The sequence below is a fragment of the Rhynchophorus ferrugineus genome, unplaced genomic scaffold (genome assembly GCF_030347505.1).
Source record: "Rhynchophorus ferrugineus isolate W39M unplaced genomic scaffold, kcgeb_rfMv2 rfM4, whole genome shotgun sequence".
Classification (NCBI taxonomy): Eukaryota; Metazoa; Arthropoda; class Insecta; order Coleoptera; family Curculionidae; genus Rhynchophorus; species Rhynchophorus ferrugineus.
Genome location: NW_027472583.1, coordinates 34,083,202 through 34,109,222, shown reverse-complemented (window position 1 = coordinate 34,109,222; position 26,021 = coordinate 34,083,202). Strand labels below are relative to the sequence as shown.

Here is a 26,021-nt window from a genome sequence, read left to right as displayed (position 1 = left end):
TACAATAATAAAAATACCCGATACCAAAAAGTATAAGCATTTTAGCACAGCTCTACATGTAAAATTGATCTATAATACGTAGGAGGATAAGACGGATATAACTATAATCCGCCTTGTCATTAATTAATTCTAGATAATCTTGAAATTTTGTATTAAGCTCAAGTTGTTTAAAATATTTTATTGTGTTAACTATAAAGATAAAACATATTCTTGCTTTCCTTTTTTACATGTTATATTAGATTGACAATGAAATAACTCCCCGCTCTAAATCTTTTCTTTTACAGATTTACACCTTGCAAAGCTTTTAGAGCCTTGATGAATGAAATAAATGATCTGGCTGGACAGCACGAAGTTGTCGCAGAGGATCTCCAAGCGAATGTGATAAAAGAACTTACCGCTTTAGTCAAAGATTTGAGGGAGGAACGAAAGGTACTGCTAATAAACTGTAATGTTGATCGTTGTTTAAAAATGCGACGTTGTGTTACAGAAACAATTACAAGAAGGACAGAAACTCTCCCAGCAACTACAAACCCAAATTGAGAATCTTCAACGAGCGAAGAAGGCATATGATAAGGCATTCAAGGAAGCGGAGAAGGCCATCGAAGGCTTCCAGAAAGCAGATGCTGATTTCAATTTATCCAGAGCAGAGGTACAAAACCATACACCGATAACTAACAAAATTCCACAAAACTGAAAATACTTTTTGTCAGCATAAAATATATCAGATATGATTTTAGGTTGAAAAATATCGATCCAACATGGCTCACAAGACACAGGCATGCGATTTAGCCAAGAACGAGTATGCGGTCCAGCTTCAGGCGACTAACCAGTTGCAAAAGCAACACTTCCGGTCCGGACTGCCGGAGGTTTTCAGGCAATTGCAGGACCTCGACGAGAAACGCATCAAGAACATCAAAAACTTTATCAAAAGCAGCGTAGAAATCGAACGAAACGTTTTTCCAATTATCAACAAATGCCTGGATGGGATATTAAAAGCTGCTGATATAATAAATGAGAAAGAGGTAAGTTGTTCTACTGTTCTTTTCTATGTGTAACTCTTATAGCAATTAGTTCAAGGTATAAAATATCAATTTAAATAATCTAGAAGAAAAGATATTTTTTCATTCAAAAGCATTCTAACACACTTCAACAGTTAACAGATAATATTTCTGTACGTTTTTAGGATACAAGTTTGGTAATAGAAAAATACAAATCAGGATTCCAACCACCGGAAGACTTCCCATTTGAAGACTTATCCAAAGGTGGCAGTGACTCAGGGAGCGCGAACAATATAAACAATATACAAGTGAGCGGAAAATTGAAAGATGGCGGATATACCGTTAAAGGGACGATTACTGGCAAAGGAATGAAAAAACGAGCCGGAATATTCAATATTTTTGGCAGCAGAGGGGTAAATACATTTGTAGCCTGTCATATACCCCGTCCAAACAAAAACACTATATATATTTTAGTATGTTATAGTGTCGCTCAATTTAAAAGACCTATTAAAATATTCTGAATTACTTATTTAGTGCAGAATCTTTGTAGAGATATAACATCTTGTTCATAGACAGCATTATTTTATTAATGTTCACAAAACTCAAAGATATTTATAAATATTAGTTCAAATGTTTTTTATGTTGACATTGTATGACATACAAAATATGTTTTATGTCCTAAAACAATCCCCACTATAATAGCACTATAAGTAGGAACAAAATTAGATACATAACGAACTGGAGAAACGAGTCAGGGAAACATTGATTCCTTTTTACCAATTCGTTCTATAATGCATCAGTAGTATATATATATATATTTTTTTAATTCTTGTTCTAAATTTCTCTAGAATAACTTGTACTTTTTCTTTATTTATATTTCCTTCCCTTGCGTATTGGTGATGCCTGGTTGCCAACTTTGATAAATCCTTAATAGTAAGTAAATGTATGTGCTTGTGTGCGTATCAAAATATATGTTGTACACAGCGTCAGCATGAGGCATGTGCTGCTATTAACTGTTTTTGTTTGTTTATTTTCATAAAAATGCACACTGACTTAATACATTACATTTTTCAATAGATGAATCTTTCTAAATATCGGCATACTTGGTGTTTTTGCTGATAATTTTTTTTTTAAATTTTTTAATTTATTATTAATTTTTACCACTAATTCCACTAAATAAAGTTATATACTTATTAATAATAAATCAGTTCATACGTTTAACAACTATTTAACATTGTATGATACAAAAAGGAAAATCACGAATCATTATATGGCAATAATATCATAATCATTTAATTCGCAGTCCATACGTTAGTGACTATTGTTCGTTACTGTTATATTTATTGTTTGCGACTCGCTGCATATTTTTATTTGTATTTTGAATCATCCGAATGCCTTGCATAGCATAAAGTTATTGTAATACTGATGTTTTTGTATCTTTTAGATGATATCAAGTTATATTTTTGTTCTCCACGATTTATAAGGCATATCTTGTGTGTGAAGCATTATGGATGATGGTATTAGGCGGAAGTTGAAAATATGTTAAACTTTTGTATGTTCCACATATAAATAGAACATATTTTCATACTGAGCGCTTGAAATGTGAAATTTATATAAAACTTGGTAGGCCATTTTTGTAAATGTTTATATATATATCCCACTGGATTTAATTAGCTTTATGTATTCTTTTCATGCCAACAGAAGCTTACTGAAGTTTGTATGGCCATAAAGGTATGCGCTTCATTGTTTTGTTTTCTTCATCCTCATCCATTACACTATCAACACAGTTGTAATTACATCAACCTGTATCACATTGAAGAAATAACGTGAAAAATATTGCTCTCCATTGAATTTGTTTTTTTTTATTCACGCTTATCTCATCAAAATGATGCAACATTGTTTACAGTCAATCAACATTTATTGTTATCGTTTTTCTAGAATGCTACTGTTACCGATGGAAAGGAGGATTTAAGCGAACTACCGCCCAATCAGCGACGAAAGAAATTACTCCAGAAAGTCGATGAACTGAGGACCAAAGTTAATCAAGAGTCCGCAGGTAAAGATGCCCTCATGAAAATGAAAACTGTTTATGAAGCCAATCCAGCATTGGGAGACCCGAGAAGTATAGAAAGTAAGTATATTGCAAACTGTTGGTACATTTGGTTGAAAATATAATTTTTCTTACCAGGTCAATTAAATGAATCCAGTCATCGGTTGGAGAAACTTCATCAGGACTTATTGAGATATCAGAATTATTTAGATGAAGCCAATAAAATGGTACAACAGGGTATGTAAAGCAAGGAGATGTTTGTAATAATAATAATGCAAATGTTGATGTGTAATTAGGTGGACAAACTAATTCTGTGACTGGTAGTCCAAGATTGGTAAATGGAGGCCCTAGAAGTCATAGGAATAGTGTCAGTGCGACAGAAGACAGTCTAAGCAGGTAAATCATAATTCAATTCATACTTCATGTTTATCTTTGATATTATATATTAACAAATAGAATTGGCTTATTTGCATTAATCCACATGTGGTAGAGATAACATTGCATTCTGAAAGAGTTCAATAAATTGAAAGAGTGAAACTGTTTGCTGTAGATTTTGAAATAGTGTCTATACTTCTCTTAAAATGATTATAAACTCAATTTAGTATAATTGAAGTTCTATGTCTGTTTCAACGATTTATCAAGTGGTCAACAATATTTGACATAATTGATCATCAGAAATCATTTAAAAATATTTACACGTCCATTTAAATAGCCTTGTGAAAAATAAATAATTGGCCCACCCTATATATTATAAAAACGAAACTTATCTTTCATATAGTTGAGAATGTGTTTGTTAAATTATTACTGACGTTTTAGATCTGCATCCGACAGTAGCGTAACTAATCCTACTCTAAATCACAATAAAAGAAGCGCCCCAGGAACTCCACAGTTGAATCACGGGTAAGAAACTATCTTCAACCCTTTAATGCTTTCTGGTTCCTACGTTTGCTTCCGTAACGTGTACTTATTTTGTTTCATCTACACATTAAAGTATATCCACCCCGGGACATCATTCAGCAATTCATTGCAATTTATATTACTACTAGAAGTTTTTGAATAGATTATTGGGTGTAATCGAAATTATTGTTTTAAATAATAGTATGAATATGGAGCTAGCATGTCAAATATAATCAGTTGATTTAAACATAATTTTTTGGAGATATTAATTTGTCAAATAGAGGATACCTTAATAATCATATCACTTCTTGAAATTCTATATTTCAGTATATAAAATTTAATAAACTGGACTGGGACTGAATATTGAGGCAAATGTTAATATTTTGTGTTGGATCAAGATGCTGTTGTGATATGTTATTCCAGTGTGGACGTACCATAACATACAAATACGTTTTACAACTTGTAAAGTCTCGTTACTCTCGAAACTTATTTGTATTTGCAAGCGTACGATCAGTCATTTTCGCTCTAATAACAAACATTTATTATAAACGATTCCCCACCCCCTGTAATACCTGCCGGCATTCTTCTCCTTCTGCTTTCGTTTAATAAGCCCCCTATTTGACTTAGTTGTTCAAACAGTCCCGAAAGCGGGTTGGGAACGTCGCACACGTCATTGCACGCCAACGATTTCGACGCTGACCAGGACCAGTATGATGGTAACCATGCCGATCCGGAGAGTGAATACTACGAAGCAGACATGTTCCCCGCCATCGGAGTATGCAGAGCTCTTTATGCATTCGAAGGTGAGAGCAATCATCATTATTATTATTGGGTTAGCAAGAACGAAAACGCACATATCAGAATTGCTTTATACAGATTCGTCTTGGATAAACTTAATTGGCAAATTAACGGTAACAAGACTTTACTAAGTGTGGCTGGTGGTTAGTACCACACACAAGTCAACAAAAAACATTTTAAGATAAAGTATTAGGAACTTGCGTTGTAGCAGAGCAGTGAAAGTATATTTAATTATACAAGTGGATTTTTTATTATTATTTATTATAGCAATCTAGTAAATTAACATTAATAAGTTATTTGTTTATATCTTAATTTGCTACAGTGTTAAAGTGACAATGTACTTAATTTTTAATATTGTTAAGGTGCACTGAGTTTTACATATAACTTCACTGAACTAGATCAAATGGTTTTACTCCCGTTAATCTTCTGACTAAGCCGTCATTATCTAGGAGCTGGAGAACCTAAACATTGATGTGCTGATGGCGCCTCTGTTCATGTCTTTGAGCATAATCCTTGATAACTTTATCGACAGTTTCTATCTTCAGGCAGATTATCGTTACGATTGTACATGGCACATCAACAATACCTTGCAGTATCTTATTTTGGAATCTTTCTATGATATTTTTATTGCTTTGACTGGTACAACCCCAGAGTTGAACACTATAAGTCCAGACTGGTTTCAAAACTTGATGGTAAAACACACGCTTATTATATACCAACAGCGGTGAATTTTTTGGCTATATTTCCATTCAGGGCTACTTGCTGATTGATTTTTGTTACATTAGCTTGTGCTTGGTTCTTTTGTTAGTGAAATTAATATGCACTGATTTATTCTGATGCGCTATTTTTCTGTTCAGCATTATATTTCAATAGTAACTTTTCGGTAGATTCAGTTTGTTATCTCCAATGGCTAGGATTGCAGTGTCATCTGCAAATGTAGGAACAAAATTTTCATATCATTGAAGTCCCGAGTGTACAACTGATAAATGTCCCAATACATTCATATTACAGTTATATATGACTCTAAAATTTTTGAATATTGGTTGGTGAGAAACATTTTAATCTTATGCTTTAAACCCTCATCCCAAACTTTATCGTCAGAGCAACTTCCAAAAATATTGCAGGATGAGCTTTTTTTCCTCTAGTGATTTTTCTAGGACATTGGTAATTCTGTGAGCCTGATCAATCATGAAATGTTGTTTCCTGAAAACAAATTGATGATCTGGAATAAGATTCTTATCTTATTCAATGATGTGTGAGGTATATACATACATTCATGTCATCTTTGGCCCAAATACTTGGATACATCTTAAATACTTATTTAATGGCATATACATCAAGTCGGTTATATATTTGTCGACGGAGTAAATATATTTCAATATATCAGGTCTATTTTTGCAGAATCTGACTGTTCTTGTGTTTACTCATATTTATACAGCAGTGAAAAAATATTTCGAATATGCGTTACTTCAAGGCAGATGCAAAAGACAGATTGTTAGCACTGATTGAATAACTTTATCCAAGTCTTTTATATTGTTCTTTTATCAAATTTGTCAATTTAAACACGTCTAGTTCCTCGTTGAAATGACACCACTTAACCTAGTATTCCTTATTCGTTTTACATTCACAATTTCTTGAGAAATAATTTTGGGTATCAGTTAACCAAAATTACTTCTCACCAACCTAATGATATAACAGTTTTTTTTTCCGACACCCAAGTGGTGAGATAAGCATGAGTTTTACAGATTGCAGATGCTCTGTATAAACGTCCGTTGCGTTTCAGAACTCTTACAGAATTTTCTTGACGGCTGTTCTAGAAAAATGTTTTATTCGAAATTAACAAGAAGACAATCTGTTGCTATTTTTATCGTATTTTTTTACCGTGTAAGCTCCACAGGCCAATCCCAACGAGCTCTCTGCCAAGTGATACATTTCATTTTACATAAACGTTAATAATTCCTTTTCATTGTTATCGCCGTTACCAGTACAAAAATATCAGTGAATTAACTATAACAGCTAATTAGAATTTTGGTTATAATAATTGGTTACAAATTAATGAACCATTGTTATTACATCACCGGAGTTGCTTTCTAGTCAACCCTAAAATTCCCGAATCTGCCAGCTCTTTAGACGGAGTCAAAAACTCACTAATAAATTGTTAATTATTTCAGCAACTAGTGAGGGTAGTATACCGATAGTACCAGATGAAGAACTCCATTTAATAGAATTAGATCAAGGAGACGGCTGGACCAGGGTGAGGCGAATGAACGGTGAATTCGACGAAGGATTCGTACCTACATCCTACATAGAAACGACGTTATATGAACACAATACTTAAGTGCGCTCGTTTCATCATTAACGGCTTTGGTTTTGAAGACGTAACATTAGTGAAGAGCGCCCCTCGCCTCAAATGGGCGAGCCGTTCATTCATTTCTTCGATTCAAAAAATGGTTATTTTTTTAGTTAGTATTTAAGAATGATGTGATGATTTCACAAGTTTATTTGCAATATTTTTTATAGATAGGGTTCAACACTATTATTTTCTGAACAAAAGTTTTCTATGTCTATTTTTTTTTCTATTTTTAATATTAAGTTGCTTAAGAATATATTTAATATAAAAAAGGGCACTAATTGTTCCTTTTTGGCTTTAGCACAATTTTATAGGAATATAGTCCCAGGGTGTATGTTGCTCCATGGATCGATGGTGATACTAAAGTATTTTAATGTACTATTAAAAGTACATTTTCAATTCCCAATGACAAAAAGAGCACAGTGTTTAGTATTTAAACGCCCTGTAAAGCTTTACCATTAAGCATTTCATGAAGATGTCATCGTCTTTTGGAGTAGTTGGAGACTTTGTGTCAACATGTTGTAAATATTTGCTCATTTATTTTACTAAAACAAAATATATATTATAATGGAATAGTCGTCAATTTTTGTTTTGAACAATTGTAACATATATTTAGCATATTTAAAATTTTTATAGACAATTTATAAACAATATAATTTATTTTTTCGCCATACACAGTTCTCTTACCCTTCGATCACTACACAGAGAGTGTATTTAAATGGTATTGGTTGATGTAATCAAAATTCCAGTGTGACAAGTGTAGGTTGTCCAGAGACGAATGCAATTTTTAATTCAATTGTTCTGAGGGGACCGTAATGAAGGGAAAATATATTTTTATAACTTTTATAAGGATTGGGTAAGTCCATAGAACTCTAGTTCCCCAGATCAGCGCCCACTAGATGAATTTAGTAGTTTTTCCATGAGTCCAATCATGTATATTGAAAAACATTCAGTTATTATGGGGAACTATGCATGAATATCTGAACAATCTAGCGAAGTTTTCTGACCAGAAGGATTTTGAACACTATAAATCTTTGATATAATATATAATTCCGTGTAAGTAGCATCAAAATTTTGATAAGAGTCGCTTGATCAAACTAAAATTGATATTAACTTAAAATTATCCTGTATGAAGGCCAAATTTTGATACGGACTTTTGCTCATAGCGCGTATATTGAAATTTAGTTTTGTGCAACTTTTAAGGGCAAAATATACAGATGGAAACTACAACTCCATGTAAATATTCTCTCACACGTTATTATTGCAACAATAAGGTGGTAGAAAATATTTACGAAGGCCGCCAACATTCATTCAACATAATCATCGATTTAGCTGCATTATAACAATGTAACATCCTCATATCATCAAACTATCATCGTATTTTTGTTTGTTTCATTATACTGTAGGGTAAACGAAAACATGTATTCTATATTCATATCTAGCTTTAGCCTTTTGATATATAGGGAAGAAGATATAAAATGTATTATTCTTTTGGATTAGATTATGTTCACAGAAAGACGTTGTCCTTGAAAGTTTTGAGAAAATTTATAAAATGTATTTATGCTCTAATGTTCTTTATCTCTGTATGACTGACCTTGTATAAAACAAATATAGCATTATTGAATTTGCATTTTTTCGTGTTATTTTTGAATCATACAGCTTTGGAAACTAAAAAATAGGCAGTACTGATATATACCTTTAGTTAACTTTAAAACCCCTCAATTTTATGACAACCCTCAAGTCTCATAGTCGTAAGTATCATTATGACTCGTAACACTGAGTATCAATGGTTTCATCACCATAAAGTAAACATAACTGTGTAACAATTATCGGAGATTTTTAAATTTGTAACTACATTATCGAGGTATTGCCTCTGAAATAAAGAATATAAAATATAAGACAATTCAAGGAATATTATTTTTGAGAAAGTTAATGCCGCCTATAATATTGACATCATCATTAAATGAAACACAAATTAGTTTTTGCCATTATTATTTAAACAATGCTCTAACATATTTTCAACATTGCAGTACAAAAGCCTAATACGAAAAGTTTTCAAGGTAACACATACAAATCCTATAAACAAAAAAAATGCAGTACAGGCCCTATATGACTAAAAAATATTCTTATACCCTATCGTGAAAAATACAAGAATATAGATTTCTTTATGAGTATACTTAGGTTATTGGAAAGCTGCTGTCTTTTGTTTGTTCATTTGGTGTCTAAACCTGAGTAAGAAACATTCCAAAGTAAAACAAAATAATAACATTAATACAACAAAACTAATTCATCTATCTTACTAGTGAGATTTAATTTAAATTCAACAAGAATACTGTATTATCTTGTGCAACTCAAGAATTATAGTAATTATGCAATGTGGAATTATCTAACTAACATATATCTTATAAAAAATAATTTTATGCCAATGTAAATAAGTAACCTAAAAGCACACTACTTATCACAATTGTTTAATATTTAAACCATATTGCTTGACATTAAAAAGAATCAATGTTTATTAACTGATTATGAACATAAACATTGGTAATGTATGGATGTGGATGACACTAAAAATATTATATACAATACTTTGATATGAGAGAATCACAAGCAGAAAACAACTAGAATTAATATTAAAAATATAATCAAAGATATGGAATAAGTGAGTCACCTGTGATTTCTTTAATCATCTGAACTTCCTACACAACATGACATTCGGTTATCCCCCGATTTTTTTGTCAGATCTACAGTATCATTGATATCAGTTTCATTTTTATCAGCCCTGGATTCCAACCTTGAAGACAGTTATGTAATATTTTTAAATAAGTTTCCTTGGTGCTTACCTTAACCAATGTTGCACAGCCATTTTAAAAGCCTCTTGTACATTACTGGCATTTTTTGCTGATGTTTCAATGCATGAGGTTATACCATTTTCATTGCACCAAGTTTCCATTTCCAGCTGTGAAACTTCTCTTTCTTCTGCAATGACATCTGACTGAAGTTAATAAAAACATTAGATCATAACATTTTACTCAGTAATTGTAATGTGTACTTTATTTCCTACTACTATAAAAGGAATCTGATTGTTTTCTTTTACATCTGCGTAATAAGAGAATTCAGTTCGCCACATTTCCAAATTATTAAAACTGGTTTTGTCATCAATAGCATATGTCAATATACATATGTCACTGCCCCTGTAAAAAGGAGTTCTAAGGGATTTAAATCTTTCCTGTCCTGCAGTATCCCAGATCTAAAATCAACAGATATCTCAACCAAACAAATAAAATTGACTTTACTAACCTGTAATGTGTATGTTTCTCCATCAATTTCAATGTCTTTATTCAAAAACTCCACCCCAATGGTGTGGAAGGAATGTTCATCAAATTGATTAGAAACAAATCTGTTCATTAAACAACTCTTGCCAACTCCTCCATCGCCCAAAATCACCACTTTAAGCAAGGTATTCTTTGATGCCGATCTCATTGTTATCCAAACAATTAACACGCTCAATACATAGCCACCAGTAATAATATTTCGACTAATGAGTTCGCCGAACTGCGTAAATTTATTGTCAGTGAACTATGATTCCAAATACATTATTGGTTTAATTTTTGGGTCGTACAAAGAAAAAAAACCGTATTTGTTTGACGAACAAGTGTCAACAAAGACAAATGTCATTATCATATGATTAAAAGACTATATAATCAATATTTATTTCCTTCTCGTTAGCGTTTGTGCCCTATTCGGTGTAAGAAGAAGATTTTATTTAGAGGCGTGTTGTATCAACCTAATGTAATCATTACATTTTAATTTTATACAGTATTTTTATTATTAAATTATATACAAGGAATGTTTTGAAACAGTTTTTTAATTAATCGTATATTATGTCAGTTTTGATAGCAACGGTTCCCTATACTAAGTTGAAACTTTTTTGGCAAGATGGCGCGCACTCTTGTTTTTTAATTTCCATATCCATTGTTTTTACAGACTGCAGTGCATCGCTGGTCATTCCCGTTTTTGTTTTGTTTTTGACAGTTTCCTCGTTGTACACCGCGCGGGTCTACGCTGCCAGCACTGAGAACAGTTTTCAGGCGATCTCCGGGTGATTTTTCCGTGAAAATAAAACTGTGGCGATCGGGTGCTGGAGCTTAGTTCGTACAGGTAGATGTCAATAAACTTTAAGCCAAGGTGTGCCGATTTGTAATCCGCATTTCGTGAAAGTGAAAATCGAGTTACTTAACTGTTTTCTGCGAGTATTTTGATCGCGTTTTGACAAGACCTCCTTTGCTCAGTTGTTTATATCAGCAAGGATGTCCTGACTATATCGATTTTGTTTTTTATTTTCGAACTGATTTAAGGTAGGTTTATTTACATACGTTCAATCAGTTGATCTGTTATCGTATTGCCGTTTGTGATTGGCTCAATAATAAAGTGAACTGTATGTTGGTTATTTAGCTGTGTTGGTGAAGCATATGCCCAGGAAATAACGAAAATTCCTCGGGTACAGTCGATGTTACTGTTCTTTTTAGACTAGGTGAAGTAACATCGAGTGATTGGACAGGTATTGCGGTCGGTGACTGTACTCTGAGCTGAAGGTCGTGGCTTGGTCGCTGGTCACGTGACCACAACAGAGCCGGCTTCAGCGCGGCTTTACCTGACAACCGCCGTGCATTCCTCCCAAATAATCAAGAATCCTCGTCGTATCACGTACAAATAAAATACCAAAAAAAAGAAAATTATATTCGAGGCGTAATTAGATAAAAACTCACAATGTGTGGATGAGTCAGCGCCTGGGGTACTGTTATCAGCGTACGACCTTCCTGGTTGATCCTCTTGGGGTCAGATAAGGAAGTGCGATCCAATTCAGGTGGGTCGGCCGATCGACAAAGGTTAGAGCGCCTGGTTTTCCTCGCTCTCAGGTTGACGGTTTTTGAACAGGTCGTATCGGGCAGGCCGGTCGACACTGTTAGCCCGGGCGCGTATTTCCGTTACGCCCTGGCCCGTCATATGTTTATAATCCCAAATAGTTCAATCGTATGAAACAACTGTTATTAGTTTTTAATCGATCGTCGAATGTTGTTTGATTCGAGAGAATTTACGGAAAACAATTGTATATTAATGGTTGACAGTAATGGTAGGCAATAGTCTGGACAGTTTTTACCAATTTTTAAAACCTAATTTTGTAGTACATCGTCGATTTTTTGTATCTAATAACGAATAACTCCTTGTTAAAAAGTCTGACAGTGATGCATTATGTAATAACCTCTCCGAAATGGTTGTTAACATAGTTGTTGAACTTAATATCATTATTAATTGGTTGATGTTGCACAGTACGCCATTTTCTTGGAATCAAAAGTGACTGAAATATCAATGTCAAATCAATAAACTATTCCAAATCCAGCACTGAACAAAACGCAGTATTTTGTTTACCACTTGAGTGTTCACGAAAATTCAAATTTGACAGTTGTTTTTGTTTACAGAATCTCCAACAACATTTAGCTTTGTCATTAACATATCTGCTAACGTTAAATACTGTGTGATAGTGATTTCAATACCGAAATAACACATATTTCAATAATTCATTTTATTCTGTTGTACCTGCATTAATACACAACCAAGACTTGTTCGGGATAAATATAGTCCTTCCAATACATGTCACAAATGACGTCGAATGTACTGCCAAATGCAGTTTATAAAAATGTAAATTTCCTTTTAAACTCAGGACGGATTTTTCGTTCTCATTTTATCCTAGATAAAAAGAGACAGAATGATGTCTGATATGTCGGAACATGTAACCGAATCAGTTTCTAAAACTTAATTTATGTTGGCACTGGTCGACACTTGTCACATGTCTACGAAATTCTTCAAAACATTGGTGATAATAATTAGAGGTTACAAATCGGCTAACGTTGTACATTTTGATAACGTACATTGGCTGGCTGTTTTATTGGATATATTATATAGTCCTTCCGATAAAAAAAACAATGCCCGTGATCAAAATGTATAATGTAACATTGCCGCATAAAATAAAAATTTTCATTTATTTTGACTGGGACAACAAAATACTAATGTAAATAAAATAATGAAACAAAAAATTATGTTATAAAATATAATATATTTTAACTTTATAGTACATCTAATGCGCATTTATTGAAGGACATAAACTAGAAATAATTAAACAGACACAGTAGCTTGTAGGTTAGAGTTGTCTTATTATTTTTATATTGATCTCTTTTCCAAACGACCTATGATACCCCCCAGTCCCATGCAAATAATTAACAATTGTACATGCAAGTAATGTATTCTTTCTTGCTTCCTTTGTTGCAGTGATTACTTATCAAGTTATTCTGGTGCCATTTTAATTTTTCCTTAGTTTCTTCTGTTACTGCCTGTCTATATTTTTCTTTATAAAATTAGATTTAATCATTGTATTTCTTCCTAATGCATTTGCCATATCTGCAAAAAAGTTAGTATTCATTGTTTCTGCATACATCTTAACCAAATGCTCATGTATATTCTTAACAATTTCACAGACATCCATGCACGTGAATCTTTCACACTCTACCATACGATTTTCTATAGTTATATTAATTATATACTCACCTTTAGTTGTTTCCACTCACATCACCCTCTTTTGTTAATTGTCAATATTGAATCATAATCCCTCATCCAGAAGGTTTCATTCAGCTACTGTCACTTTTGTAATAGTTACAATAAAACATAATCAAATGTTATTCTAATTTTTACCTCTTTGCATCGACTTTTGTTGTCTTTATAGTTTTTTATTGGCGTGTTGCCTAACTTTCCATTATATTTATACATTTCATTTATACATTTCCATATATATATATATATATATATATATATATATATATATATATATATATATATATATATATATATATATAAATTATGTTTATACACAAATTGAAGTAACAAGTCTTCCTTAATTGTATTATTTTAAATGCAATATCTGAAAGTTCTTGAATGTTACCTAACAATGTATGAAGGGATGACTTACATCCCTCAAAGAACTGCATATCCCAAAGTTTTTTATGGATACTTTCCAGACTTTCCAGAACAGTTGACGTAGATATAATTATATTAAATTATGTTTATATTAAAAAAACTACTCACTGTGTTTATACATTTCATAAATTTAATCTCGAATAGCAAGTTAACATTGAATAGTATCAATAGTTCCCTCTCTAAAGCATTTTACTGGTAAGAGGCGACCTCCTATTACCTCGTTCATGTTAGGAGTTTTTCAATGAATGTAATCACTAATTTAAACAGTTATTTGAAATTTATTGAAACAATCAAAAAGCCAAAATAACGTTTTCGGTTTTATAATCTTTTATGTTGCTTGTTGTTTATATCATTAATGTTTTGAAGAATTTTGCGGACATTAGACAACTAGACGAATTTTATAGGTTGATTCGGTTTTAGGTTCGGGTGCATCAGACAGCATTGTGTCTCTTTTTAACTCGAATAAAATGAGAAGCAAAATATTGTCTGAAATTAAAACGAATTTAGAAATGGGGATAGGCAATACATTCGACATCTTGATGATGTGAATTCACTGCTATTCTGGATAGATTATATATGGTACGTTCTATGTATATATGATATAAAGCAGTGAACTCACGTCATATAAATTTATGACGTCAAAGCGTCGCAATGTTGCGGCATCAACTTTGAGTTCTAGTTAATTTTGGTATGTAACAAAATTCTAAATCAAATTTATAATAACATTGTAGTACATCTATGTATTGTGTATCATCGATGCATATATTATTTCGTTGCTTTTCGAAGTAATTAGTTAGAGACGCAATCTGTTTCTGACTCTTAATGGCTTCGGCATTTTAAATCAGAGTAATAATAAATAGCGATTTAAAATGCATCAAAACAAGCAATGTGCCAAAACTACTATTGCCGATTTATAACCTATAATTATCATCACTAGTATTTTGAAGAATTTTGCAGATATTTGAAATTGATTCAGTAACATGTTCAAACGTATTTGAGAGCATTGTATTTTTTTTAACTAAAATAAAACGGAGAAGGAAAATGTTATCTGATTTTAATACGAATTTACTATAGGCGAATACTGAATACGAAATTGTGATAGCCAATACATTCGACATCGTATTTCTTACTTAATAACTTTATACATATTTAATAGTTTCATTGGTTGAATAACATAGCATTTAAAGTCAATTAACATTATAGGGTTCTTAGATGTCATCAAACAAAATTTGACACATTACCACCCGAAGAGCAGTAAATAATATAACGATCGAAAATTCGAAGAAAGCGCGCTGCATATATATCCTTTCGATCGGAATATGGTGCGCATCGGAGTCTAGTTTGGTAATACGCGCCCGGTTCCGGGGAATATCAGCGGCGACCGCGCTTCGACAGCGGCCAACTTCGATCAGTCAAAAGAAAACGGTGTCCGTGCGTCGTACCGCAAACCTCGTCGACGAAAAACAGTTTTCCGGTGGCCGGGCGACCGACGACAAAACCCCTGATCAGAACCGGCAGAAAAATCGTTTCCAACAGGTACACTGTTCTTCTTCTTCGTCGTATTTGCGTCTGTGTGTGCGTAGACGCGTGAGTGAGTGAGTGTGGATCGGTGCGTGAGAGAGCGAATGAGACGGTGTCCGCGGAGAGGGATGGAAAACTAGGCGCGAATCCTTCCCGAAGTTAGGGCCGTTGCACCGCCTGACCTTGAGGTCGAACACGTGACCAAGGGCCTTGACCTTTGGCCCCTTGGTGCAGCTGGGCCGTGGACTGCTAGGGTGCGTCCGATATCGACGTCTGGCGGGGGTTTCCAGTGATGACACTGTCCGGTAGGGTAGGTTAGGGGTAGAAAGTGTAGACGTCCTCTTGATGAAAGCCGCGTCACTTTTACACGCCATTCTAGTTGGCTGTGGCCGTTACAATTCTTAGTTACTCACTTCGTACGTATTATTAGCTTTATTTTGAATATATGTATGCTTTTGTGAAATGGTTGCTGTTACTTTTTTTGTTTTAATGATGTGCTTATTGTCAACTATTGAAATAATTGATAATACTTATTATATTTATAATAATTATTATACTGCTTGTATCGCTCAACTGTTGTTTTTCCCGGTTGTGACGTGTGTGAAAATATTTAAATTACAATTTTAACTTATAAAAACTCTTTTTTTTAAGTACATTGGACATTTATTTTTATTACGAACGATCAACGAACCAAACAATATATTTTTGATATATTATATTAAAACAAAGGAATAGTTTTTATTCCAGCAAGCTGTGAACTTTATAAATGTGATACACATTCTTTGCGGGTATGTTTTTCTTTCAATTGTTACATTTTTTGGGTTCTAGTTTTCCTTTTTTCTCATAACTATAAACATTAATTTTTTTTAAATTTTGCCTCCCGGGCTTTTTATACAATATCAAGTATACATTGCTTACTTACAATAATAATGTATGGCAAATATAGATGTATAAAAGATTAATATTTACAGTAAAATCCATCGACATAATAACAAAGAGTGGTGTATAATAGTAAATAATAAATTTGGCGAATATAAATAATGTAAAAGAATAAACTAGAGTAGTAGATACCAACATACAATGCATTTTTTAAAATTATACACTAGTATGAGAGACTAAATCCTAGCAACTTTTGAGATACTACCTTACTAACATATGGCGCATTTAATTTAATACGTCCCAGCTGTTGTTCTTATATTTCTTTATAAAAATCAGTGTCTCTCGGGAAAGACATCAAGTTTTCCAATAGATCCAGTTTTCCCGTGTCTAGACAGTCGCCAATCCCGTATCTCAGTCTTTATTGAGTATATCTCCTGCATACGGTCAATATAGTCTATACAATAAAACAGCCAATGCATCAAGTTGGACTTTAGGTTTACAACAAACCAGCAATTTAACCTCTAATTATTATCACTAACGTTTTGAAGAATATTGTAGACATTTGAGAACATCAATTGAATTGAAGGGAATTACATTTATTGATATCCTCGGTGGCACAAAATTTGTCAAATATGGAAAATCTATTTCACAACTGGCGAGAGAAAAGATATGTAATAATAATCTCAATTAAATAGTTATTAACAACATAGAAAAATAAATTTCCAATTTTTTTCCATATATTCAGAGAATCAAACACATCGACATGTAAAACTAACCAACCGTTACTATACTCAAGAATTAATTTTTAACTTCTTTCCATAAAAACTGCCATATTTTCGACTTAAAATATAGAACTCATTAAATATAATAATTTATTATTTTATTTATTATTCTTTAGACAGTAATTAAATGAGAACGAAAAATCCTATGAAACGAATTTTACATTTTTACAAACTATGACGTTCATTGGCTTGTCATTGGCATTGGAAGTTTTGTTGCACTCCGTACATACTAGGGGAGGTTCGTTCTTCAAGAGAAACTTGTGGGTCAACCTACAATGTCTTATTTTCATCTAGGTGTACATATACAGTGATATATCTTTTAGTTGTAGACGTTGGTAATAGGTTCTTTTAATTTCTGACAGTGTATTTTCGCTCAACAGATTTGTAGAGTGACAAAACTCTTTGTGATAGAAAGCTATATTCTCTATTATTGAGTTTTGCATCTTACCTGTAAGTCTGCACACTCATTTACCTCAATGCCCGTATGAGATGACAGGTATATAAGACCGTGATCGTCTTGTCTTCTAGTGTTTCAATTTTATTGGTAATGGCTTTCACGAGAGTCCAAACCATCCAGAGTAAGAACATTTAAAGGAGCTCATAGAGTCTGTAACAATTATGTTACAGGAATTTATAAATGTCAAATAGTCCTACTGTTAGTCACCACGGGTAGACTGTCTTGGTCCAGGTTTGCTTATCCAGTATAGTCGTCCCTCTTAGCTCCATCTGTATAGATTAAATTATTTTGATAGTTTTTCTCCCTTATATCTACGAACAAAATGTGGATGCTTGGTGGGTTTATTCCTTTTAAAATTGTGAAACCTATTTTGCGTGTCATACTTGCCCAGGGGCTATGCTAATTTTCTCTGTACCAGTTATATATATTTTTAGGTGTTGGATTTCTTTCATATATTTTAAAATCATAAATTGGATAATTTTTATTTTACTTTTTAATTTCTACCGATTCTTTAAAGCGAATAAGTCACCTTCTGTGTTTGTGGGTGTCAGGAATGTTAAAAATTGATGTTGTTTTTAAATATTTATTTATATTGTAAGTCATTTGTTGTGTCATCTTAATATAATTTCTGGAATGTAATCAGAGAAACTTGATGTTCTTGACTCATTTTATATTGCGAATTCTTGAAACTGCTAAAATCATTCGGAGACTTGATCTATTGGTTTATCGGTTAGCTAGATTTAACATATTGATTTGAGCAAAAAATAACTAGCATATTAAATAAAAACATATTAATCTAGTCAGCTGTGGATTTTTTTTGAATATACCATACTGTTTCAAACACTTTTTTTTCATGTTTATTATGGTAAATTAGCTCTTTTTTCTTTATTTGCTAATTTTGTTTTATAATTAAGAATAGTTTTATTAGAAAAATAAAATTCTGTTAGTATTGATTGATTTTCAAATGTCGTAAGCATTTTTGTCGGTAATTCCACATATTTTTTTTGCTTCCGAGGGTTTATGTTTATCATTTATCCATGGGTCTCTGGAGAATTGATTTTGTTTTTTGTGCTGCCTTTATTTTTAACAATTTATAACTGGAGATTGTTTCTAGAGGATTATTGCCGTCTATATTGATGTTATAGATAACGTTTGAACGATTTATGGACAAGTATATGAAAACTAAAGAAATTAATCTTTTGAATCACTAAAGTAGAATGTCTACTAAAATTATTCTTAGATTCTCATTTGTTACTTACCAGCCAATGAAGCCTATTGAGGTGTTAATTGCGAGGTAACAACAAACAAAATGAATATTTTAAGTAGTACCTACTAATACAATATAAATTTTACTGAATACCATTAAAACAGAATTCAGTAACTCTTCAAAGGTTTAATTAAAAAAAAATTATTAATTAAAATTATTAGTCTTTCTAATCATATAGGCAAAAATATTAGTTATTAATTAATGAAAAGAAGGAAAGCGGCCGATGAAAATTAACAATATAATATCCCGAATAGACAATCAATGGATTAGGTATTTTCAAAACGGAAAATTAAAAAAATGCACAAGGTGTACTAGAAAGTGACATTATTTACCAACAGTATAAGCCTAGTATAAGATCATTTAACGCTGTTATTATTTAATATAAACAAAGCACATTTTGTTATTGAAAAAACATCACAAAATTTTTATTATCAGCAGATTGGAAAATCCTCTCGTCTTCAAAAACAATGGAATATTGCAAACACAATTTCTCCCTTGCCGAATGAGCGCAAAATACAAATAAAATAACCAAAAATCCCCGTAAAAGCGAGGACGTTTTGTATTTATGTCGCAGGGTGTTTGCGAAACGCGATCGGTGTTGCCGATAACTCCCACAAATCCCTGAGAATTATTGCTGCGTTTTTACAATATTTTTTTAAATTTCCGACCTTTATTCTTATCTGTTTGGAATAATTGGACATATCGACATATATTTTATTAACACTCGTATACGCTCTATAATTTCTATAACCTGTCAAATAAAATAGCCAATTCAGGTCATCAAAATATATAACGTCTACACGTCGCAATGTTGCCGAATCAAATTTGACTTTTGGTTTATTTTAACTCTGACATGTTGTATATTCGAACGTAACAGCTATAAAAAATAATGAAACTAAAATAACGTTATAAAATATAATTTATTTTAACATTATAGTACATCTAATGCATATGTTAATTATACTATATATACCAAGTAACAATTTGAAATGGTTCATTCTTCAACATGGTATATTGAAAATTTAATTTATGTTTTGCGAGGTATTCCTTAATTACCGTTTTGCAATATCCATGTTTTCTCTAGATAACAAATGTAAGTAACGAAACTTCCTTAATTTTATTATATGACTTAATTCTAGAAAAACTATTCTTTTAAAAGCAATGTCTGAAAATTCCATTAGTCTTATTTGTGTGATTATACTCATCCATATGCCTCAAAACCGCAAAAAAAAAACACTTAACAAACTCAATACTCAATAATAACAAATGAAAAAATAGGTAAATTTTTGGATTGTATCTAAATACGAGGAATCTTACGGAGGGTTATTACGTCTTGAAGATATTGTTGGAAATAAAGCAGCTCACAATGTACAATATTATAATAATAAACCTTTTCAGTTTTGTTTAAAATACGTATCTTTTGGAAAGAAATATTAAAGTTTCATATGAAGAGGCATTCTCTGTATCTAAACGTATTTCACCTGGAATTTTGCAGGGTAATGTCTTGAGACCACTTCTATCCCAAGTTCGAGGAGACTGATTTATCAGTCAATAATAAAGCCTATTTGAACTTATGGGGTTGCACTAAAACATTAAATCGATTAGTAATCCAACGCTGCCAAAACAAAGTTCTACGATTAATTACCAATGCTTATTATACTCGTAATTTACGAAGAACTGCATGATGACATCGAAATCAAATCAAATAGGGAAGTAATCCAATAAAGTATTAATCTATAAGTGTTGCTAGTAACTTAACCTTAAGTTAATTTAATTTTAATTTAATTTTAGGTTGGGAAATACATAGTGAAGTATTTATCCCTCACTAGTCTTGCTTGTGAATTGATCCAAGTACAAGTGAAAAGTAGTAAAAATTGAAAGACTGTACTTATGTAATAAAATATGTTAAAAACAGAATTAAAATTATCGCTTTTTTGTAACATATACGAATTAATTCAACTAATCTAATACAAACATGACTAAACATAAAGAACATAGAAACTATAACGTTTCACATTTATTTTCTAGGGTGTTTAAAAAAATGTTATATATTGTTTTTAGTCACGTCAACCCCTTGGATTTTTTAATGACTGGACCTGCGGCTTAATGTGGGCTCCGAACTATCGAAATCATCCCAGAAGACATGCTTACACATAGACACGAAGACATCCTGGGTCTTACCCAGTCTGGTTAGTGGCGTGACTGAGATAATTTTCCTTGTCGGATTTTAAACTGTTGCCTAGGACAATCCCAAATATTAAACAATGACAAACATCGATTTTACAAAATCGAAATTTCTTTGCAGCAACACTAATTGTGGAGGCATAATGGGATGCGGGGTAATCTTAATCCTAAAAGTAATTTTTGTCGCTCCAGTCCTAATTCTCACCGATAAAAAATGTTGATGGCACGAGGGAGAAATCTTTATTAAAAAAAGTTCGATACTCTACTTCAAAACCCCTTGGTTTTAATATCGATATTTTCTTCAAAAAAAAATGACAACCCAAGGTATCTGAAATTCGTTTACTGAAGTTCGATACCGTATTTTATAACTATCAATATTTTTTGGAAAAATATCAGTCAATAAAAATATCGATATATCGGGCAAAAAGATATCGATAATTTTTTCAACAAAATCGATTTGTTTTTTCGAAGTCCCTAGGGTGTTCACCCTGCGATTCCACCGTCCGTTCAAAATATGGCGAACTGAATCAGCTGTTACGTGTTTTATATGGCCAACAGATTTCCGTAGATCGCATAACGACCGCTTGAATCATCGAATGCGTTTGGGCGAACGGACATCGAAAAAACGTTGTATGTCTGAAAAAAAAGCTCATCTCCTTGAGACCTATAAATAGGCGGCGCGTTACTCATTGTTCGTCGGTTTACCGTGACACGATGTCCGATCAATTCGAGGAAATGTCGAATTTTTCGATCCTACATTTTCTTTGCTTCGCCGAAATATCAGTATTCTCCCACATGGTGACAAGAAGCATAAAAAATAAGCGTCCATGCCAAATCTCCAAGATTCCTTGATTTCCTGGAAGTACTTGATTTTTATTATCCAATTTGATTTAATCGGTTGAATTTTTGGGGTTAGGAAATGTTTTAAATGAGGTTATTGATTGTTACACAAACACTTTTAATCCATACTATATTTGTAGACAGATGAACATAGTGATGTAACATCCTATACATGGTGAGTAATGATTTCCGGAGTTCTGATGAGTTCTAGTAGATGTGTTTTTTAATTTAGAAACTATTAATGAAATCAATTTATTTTTTCAATTTTCAATTTTTGGACTGCCAATCATGTGGTTAATAAAATATTTTTAACAAAAAAAATTGAACCGACTTCAAAATATAAATAAGGAACTCACTAGAAATTAAAAAATAATCAAATTTAGATTTTTAAAAACAAAAAAAATTTTTTTAAATAAAATATGTATATAATAATCGTTGTAATAACTAAATAAAAATAAACAAAAACGTTATTTAATTTCATCATCAGCATCAGATTAGATCTGTTTTGTTCGTAATTTAATTTTTTGTATATGTCAAAAAATGTATTATTATTATTTTTGTTTTTCTCTTTTTACCAACTAATCTGGTTTATCTGGACTGGACCTACAGTTTAACGTGGGCTCCGAACCACGGTACTCGGCATTAAGCCTACCGACTGGCTAGTGACCAACTTAGAAATCATCCTAGAAGACATCCGGTCGTACCCAGCCTGGTTACTGGCGTGACTGGGATCATTTTCCTTGTTGGATTTTACACTCGTGCCTAGGACAATCACAAATATTAAACAATAACGAACACAAATTCACGACCATGCCACAGCAAGATTCGTACCCGCAATTATCATAACAGTAGCTAGACCATCCTGTTGCCTTTACAACTGCGCCAACCAAGCCGGCTATTTTTGTTTTGTTTGGACTCGGTACCGATTTCAAACTGATCCGTTGGTAGTAGTTAAAATATTATTGTAAATAGATAAATAGGTTAAGGTAGATATTAAGCTAAATTATGTGTATATAGTAGAGTATAAAATACGTGTAGTAGATAGGTTAAATTAGATTTTTGTTTTTTTATTTTATTAAGTATTACAATGGGTAGGCCAAGTAAAGGTGCCGTATGAGGAAAAATAGGAATAAAGAAACAATGATTGAAAATAAGCAACCACCCCGCTACCTAGCCTAAGAGATTTGAGAAATATTCTAACCAAACTAGGACAACAAAAAGTTGCCGAAAAAGGCGATATTACACACTTTAAATAGTTTCACTGACGCACACAACATAATCTCGAACGAACAATTCGGTTTCCGTGCCAAACACTCAAGTCTTCATCAAGCTGCTCGCGTCGCAGCAACAATCCATCAGGCATTAGGAGAAGGTCGAAAAACTGGAGCCATCTTTATAGATATTTCCAAAGCTTTCGACCAATTTTGGTACGACGGTTTAATTTTTAAAGCTAAAAAGCTTAATCTACTGAATGACCTAATCTCCCTGATGTATTCATACTTGGACGGTAGGTCCTTTCAAGTGAGGATCGATGACGCAATCTCCTCTCGAAAACAAATCTCCACAGGAGTTCCGCAAGGTGCTCCACTAGCCCCTGCCCTGTCCAACCTGTACATGGCTGATTTTCCACTCCACAAACATTCCCACACAGCATTTTATACAGATGACACAGCCTTCTTTACAACCAGCTACAATCCCGACGCTATTCGCGACAAACTCCAAGTCCAACAGAACCAGGCGATTGCATGGTACAAATCCTGGCTGTTGCAGATTAACCCGAGCAAACCTCAGGATATTCTGTTCCATCGCGCAAGAAGGGGTTCCGCGCCTGCCGCCTCCAAATCGATAAAGTTGCTATCCCCTGGCTCCAGAAGGTGTCATACCTCGGTCTCCAGTTCGACCGCAGGTCCCAACGGTTAGCCAAAATCCAGCACGCTATCTGCAAAGGCAATGACGTGTATAGTCTTCTCTTCCCACTCCTCTGCAGAAAAATAAAACTCCCAATCCCCCAGAAGGCGACTCTGTATAAAATGTTAGTCCCTCCAGTCTGCCTCTTCGCAGTACAGGTGTGGTACAGGTATGTTTTTGAGAGACAACTTGCACTACTTCAAGTGTTCCAACCCAAAAAAGTCCGCGCGTACCTCAATGTCCCATGGTTTATGAGGAACGTCAAAACTCTTCTGGAATCAGGCATCCCGTTCGTGAAGAATTTCGCGAACATGCTCAGTGTAAGGTCCTCCCTAGGCGCCTTAGAACACGACAACATCTTGATCAAATACCTACCCATCCACAAATATCGGTAGATAACCAAATACGACAATCCCAGTCGTCTCTGACTCTGTCGCCCACAAAACACTCCACTATCCCGATCCTAAAGCCACATCAACAAAAGACCATTTGCTTCTAGATGGTCATACCCCATACCCTCAAAAAACCGGCTGATACTCTCAAAAAACTTTCACAAAAGAGAGCTGCTACATGAATTGACTGCAAATGCTATTTCTAACCGTTTCATTGTTTCAAATACAAAAATAGAAGGAAGAACAATTCAAAAGGTAAAAAGCTGTTTGTTATATACACATCGACATGGAAGCGGAACGTCATCGATACATCTGCAAGTTGTAATATATTAGGAGCTGCTACAATAGAATGAAACTATTATTGTATATATCTACCTACCATAAGTTCAAAGTTCTGTTGCATCCACTGTACTCACCAGGCATACTGCCTTCTGATTATCGATGATCAACATTGTTCTTTCGACACGACATACATGTTTCCGGAAAGGACAAAGTTGTACAAAATGATGAAACATATTTGGATTAACATATATTGTACCAATTTTTCTTAGTAAATGCCTTTTAAAGCGAACAATTGATCAGAATACATGCAATCACATAATATAATGAAATTATAGGATTAACGGATTATAGAAATATACGTAAACAAGTCTGTTTCTAATAAATATTACGTATAATAAATTATTATCACTTTTTAGAAGTTGTTTTTGTTTGATCATATGATAGTTTTTTAATCAAAACTGCTCGGTTGTTTACTACTAATACATTCTACAAATATAGTATGGACTACAAGTATTATGTAACAACCAATAGCGTTATTTAAAAAGATCTTAACCTTAAAAAATTCAAGCAGTGAAAAACAGTATATAAAATAAATATTTATTTTTTTTACATTTTACAATTACATTTTTTTCCAATGTTATACAAATTTTAAACTGTTGATTTCTAAAAAAAATAGATGGCCGTGGGTTACATGCAAATTTTTTTGTAGGTGGATCGTCGTTTATATTTTTCTTACCACATTATTCAATTGTTTTCAAAAAAATAAGCTTACTATACAGATTTTATTGGGTAGTAATATAAAACAATACCAGCTATATACAACTAAATTAATTTAAATTCTAATAATAAATTTAATTTATAATTTCTGCAGCAATTTTTTTTATTAGGAAAGTATTTTCGACTCTAATGTCTTTTTAATTACAATATAATTTACTTTCGTATATATAGATTTTGTTGGAGTGGAATTTTTATTCTGTAAGATTGCTCAATAATAATTTTATTAAGGTAAAGTGATTAATACGTGACTCATGAATGATTGATGTTTTGCAGTTTTTCATTCGTTTCTCTTCCCATTTGCCCGCTAAATCAAATATGTATAGGCGTACAGTACATGTTAAGCAATTGTTTCTCGTGAAATCTAATGACTGATTTATTGCTGGTATGTAATGAGAATGTTATCAGTTCTAAAATAAAGTCATAACTTTTATATATCTTAAACTGACATGATAACTATTAATATTTCTTGAAAACGTATTTCAATGCATTTCATTTATACTAGATCAATATATTCGCGGAAATGAAACGGAAATTTCTGGAAATAAAATGGAACAAATTTTCAATATAATATCCATAGATGATATACAAATATATTTATTTCACAGATCCTCGC

General features: G+C 32.7%; 3 protein-coding genes and 1 non-coding gene across 16 annotated transcripts in view; 2 read left to right on the top strand and 2 right to left on the bottom strand.

The window, feature by feature from the left end:
* The window catches only part of Cip4 (formin-binding protein 1-like Cip4), a 125,006-nt gene extending 116,283 nt beyond the window's left edge, over nt 1–8,723 (top strand). Inside the window, exons 4-14 of one of the 6 annotated variants that reach the window (XM_076401981.1) lie at nt 285–429; nt 488–649; nt 738–1,022; nt 1,184–1,411; nt 2,700–2,729; nt 2,937–3,129; nt 3,187–3,285; nt 3,345–3,444; nt 3,865–3,948; nt 4,585–4,748; nt 6,915–8,723. In XM_076401981.1, the coding sequence (XP_076258096.1) occupies nt 285–429; nt 488–649; nt 738–1,022; nt 1,184–1,411; nt 2,700–2,729; nt 2,937–3,129; nt 3,187–3,285; nt 3,345–3,444; nt 3,865–3,948; nt 4,585–4,748; nt 6,915–7,081 (1,657 nt within the window). In that variant the 3' untranslated portion in view covers nt 7,082–8,723. Of the gene's footprint in view, nt 1–284; nt 430–487; nt 650–737; nt 1,023–1,183; nt 1,412–2,699; nt 2,730–2,936; nt 3,130–3,186; nt 3,286–3,344; nt 3,445–3,864; nt 3,949–4,572; nt 4,749–6,914 lie in introns of all 6 variants that reach the window. The other 5 variants (XM_076401980.1, XM_076401983.1, XM_076401985.1 and 2 more) reach the window with 5 other exon arrangements.
* A 345-nt stretch (nt 8,724–9,068) lies between these two features.
* On the bottom strand, nt 9,069–10,719 carry Rab9 (RAS oncogene family member Rab9). 5 transcript variants are annotated; one of them, XM_076402002.1, is made up of 5 exons: nt 10,391–10,719; nt 10,143–10,340; nt 9,934–10,085; nt 9,762–9,884; nt 9,069–9,321 (listed from the first exon to the last, which is right to left on the bottom strand). In XM_076402002.1, exons 1-4 carry the CDS (start codon nt 10,571–10,573, stop codon nt 9,773–9,775), a joined length of 645 nt encoding a protein of 214 aa, XP_076258117.1. In that variant the 5' UTR covers nt 10,574–10,719; the 3' UTR covers nt 9,069–9,321; nt 9,762–9,772. The 5 variants fall into 5 exon arrangements, with proteins under 5 accessions (XP_076258117.1, XP_076258120.1, XP_076258118.1 ...); XM_076402005.1 differs by having other exon boundaries at nt 9,184–9,321; nt 9,762–9,872; XM_076402003.1 differs by lacking the exon at nt 9,069–9,321 and adding an exon at nt 9,583–9,657.
* Nucleotides 10,720–11,026: 307 nt separating this feature from the next.
* Hr39 (Nuclear hormone receptor FTZ-F1 beta) overlaps nt 11,027–26,021 on the top strand; it is a 59,363-nt gene continuing 44,368 nt past the window's right edge. The window contains exon 1 of one of the 4 annotated variants that reach the window (XM_076401976.1): nt 11,027–11,448. The gene's annotated coding sequence lies outside the window, so the exon portion shown is untranslated. Of the gene's footprint in view, nt 11,449–15,529; nt 16,057–21,192; nt 21,215–26,021 lie in introns of those variants that run through there. The other 3 variants (XM_076401978.1, XM_076401977.1, XM_076401979.1) reach the window with 3 other exon arrangements.
* LOC143196787 (U6 spliceosomal RNA) lies at nt 18,111–18,221 on the bottom strand. Its single transcript, XR_013005849.1, has one exon. It is a non-coding gene; the product is annotated as a U6 spliceosomal RNA (small nuclear RNA).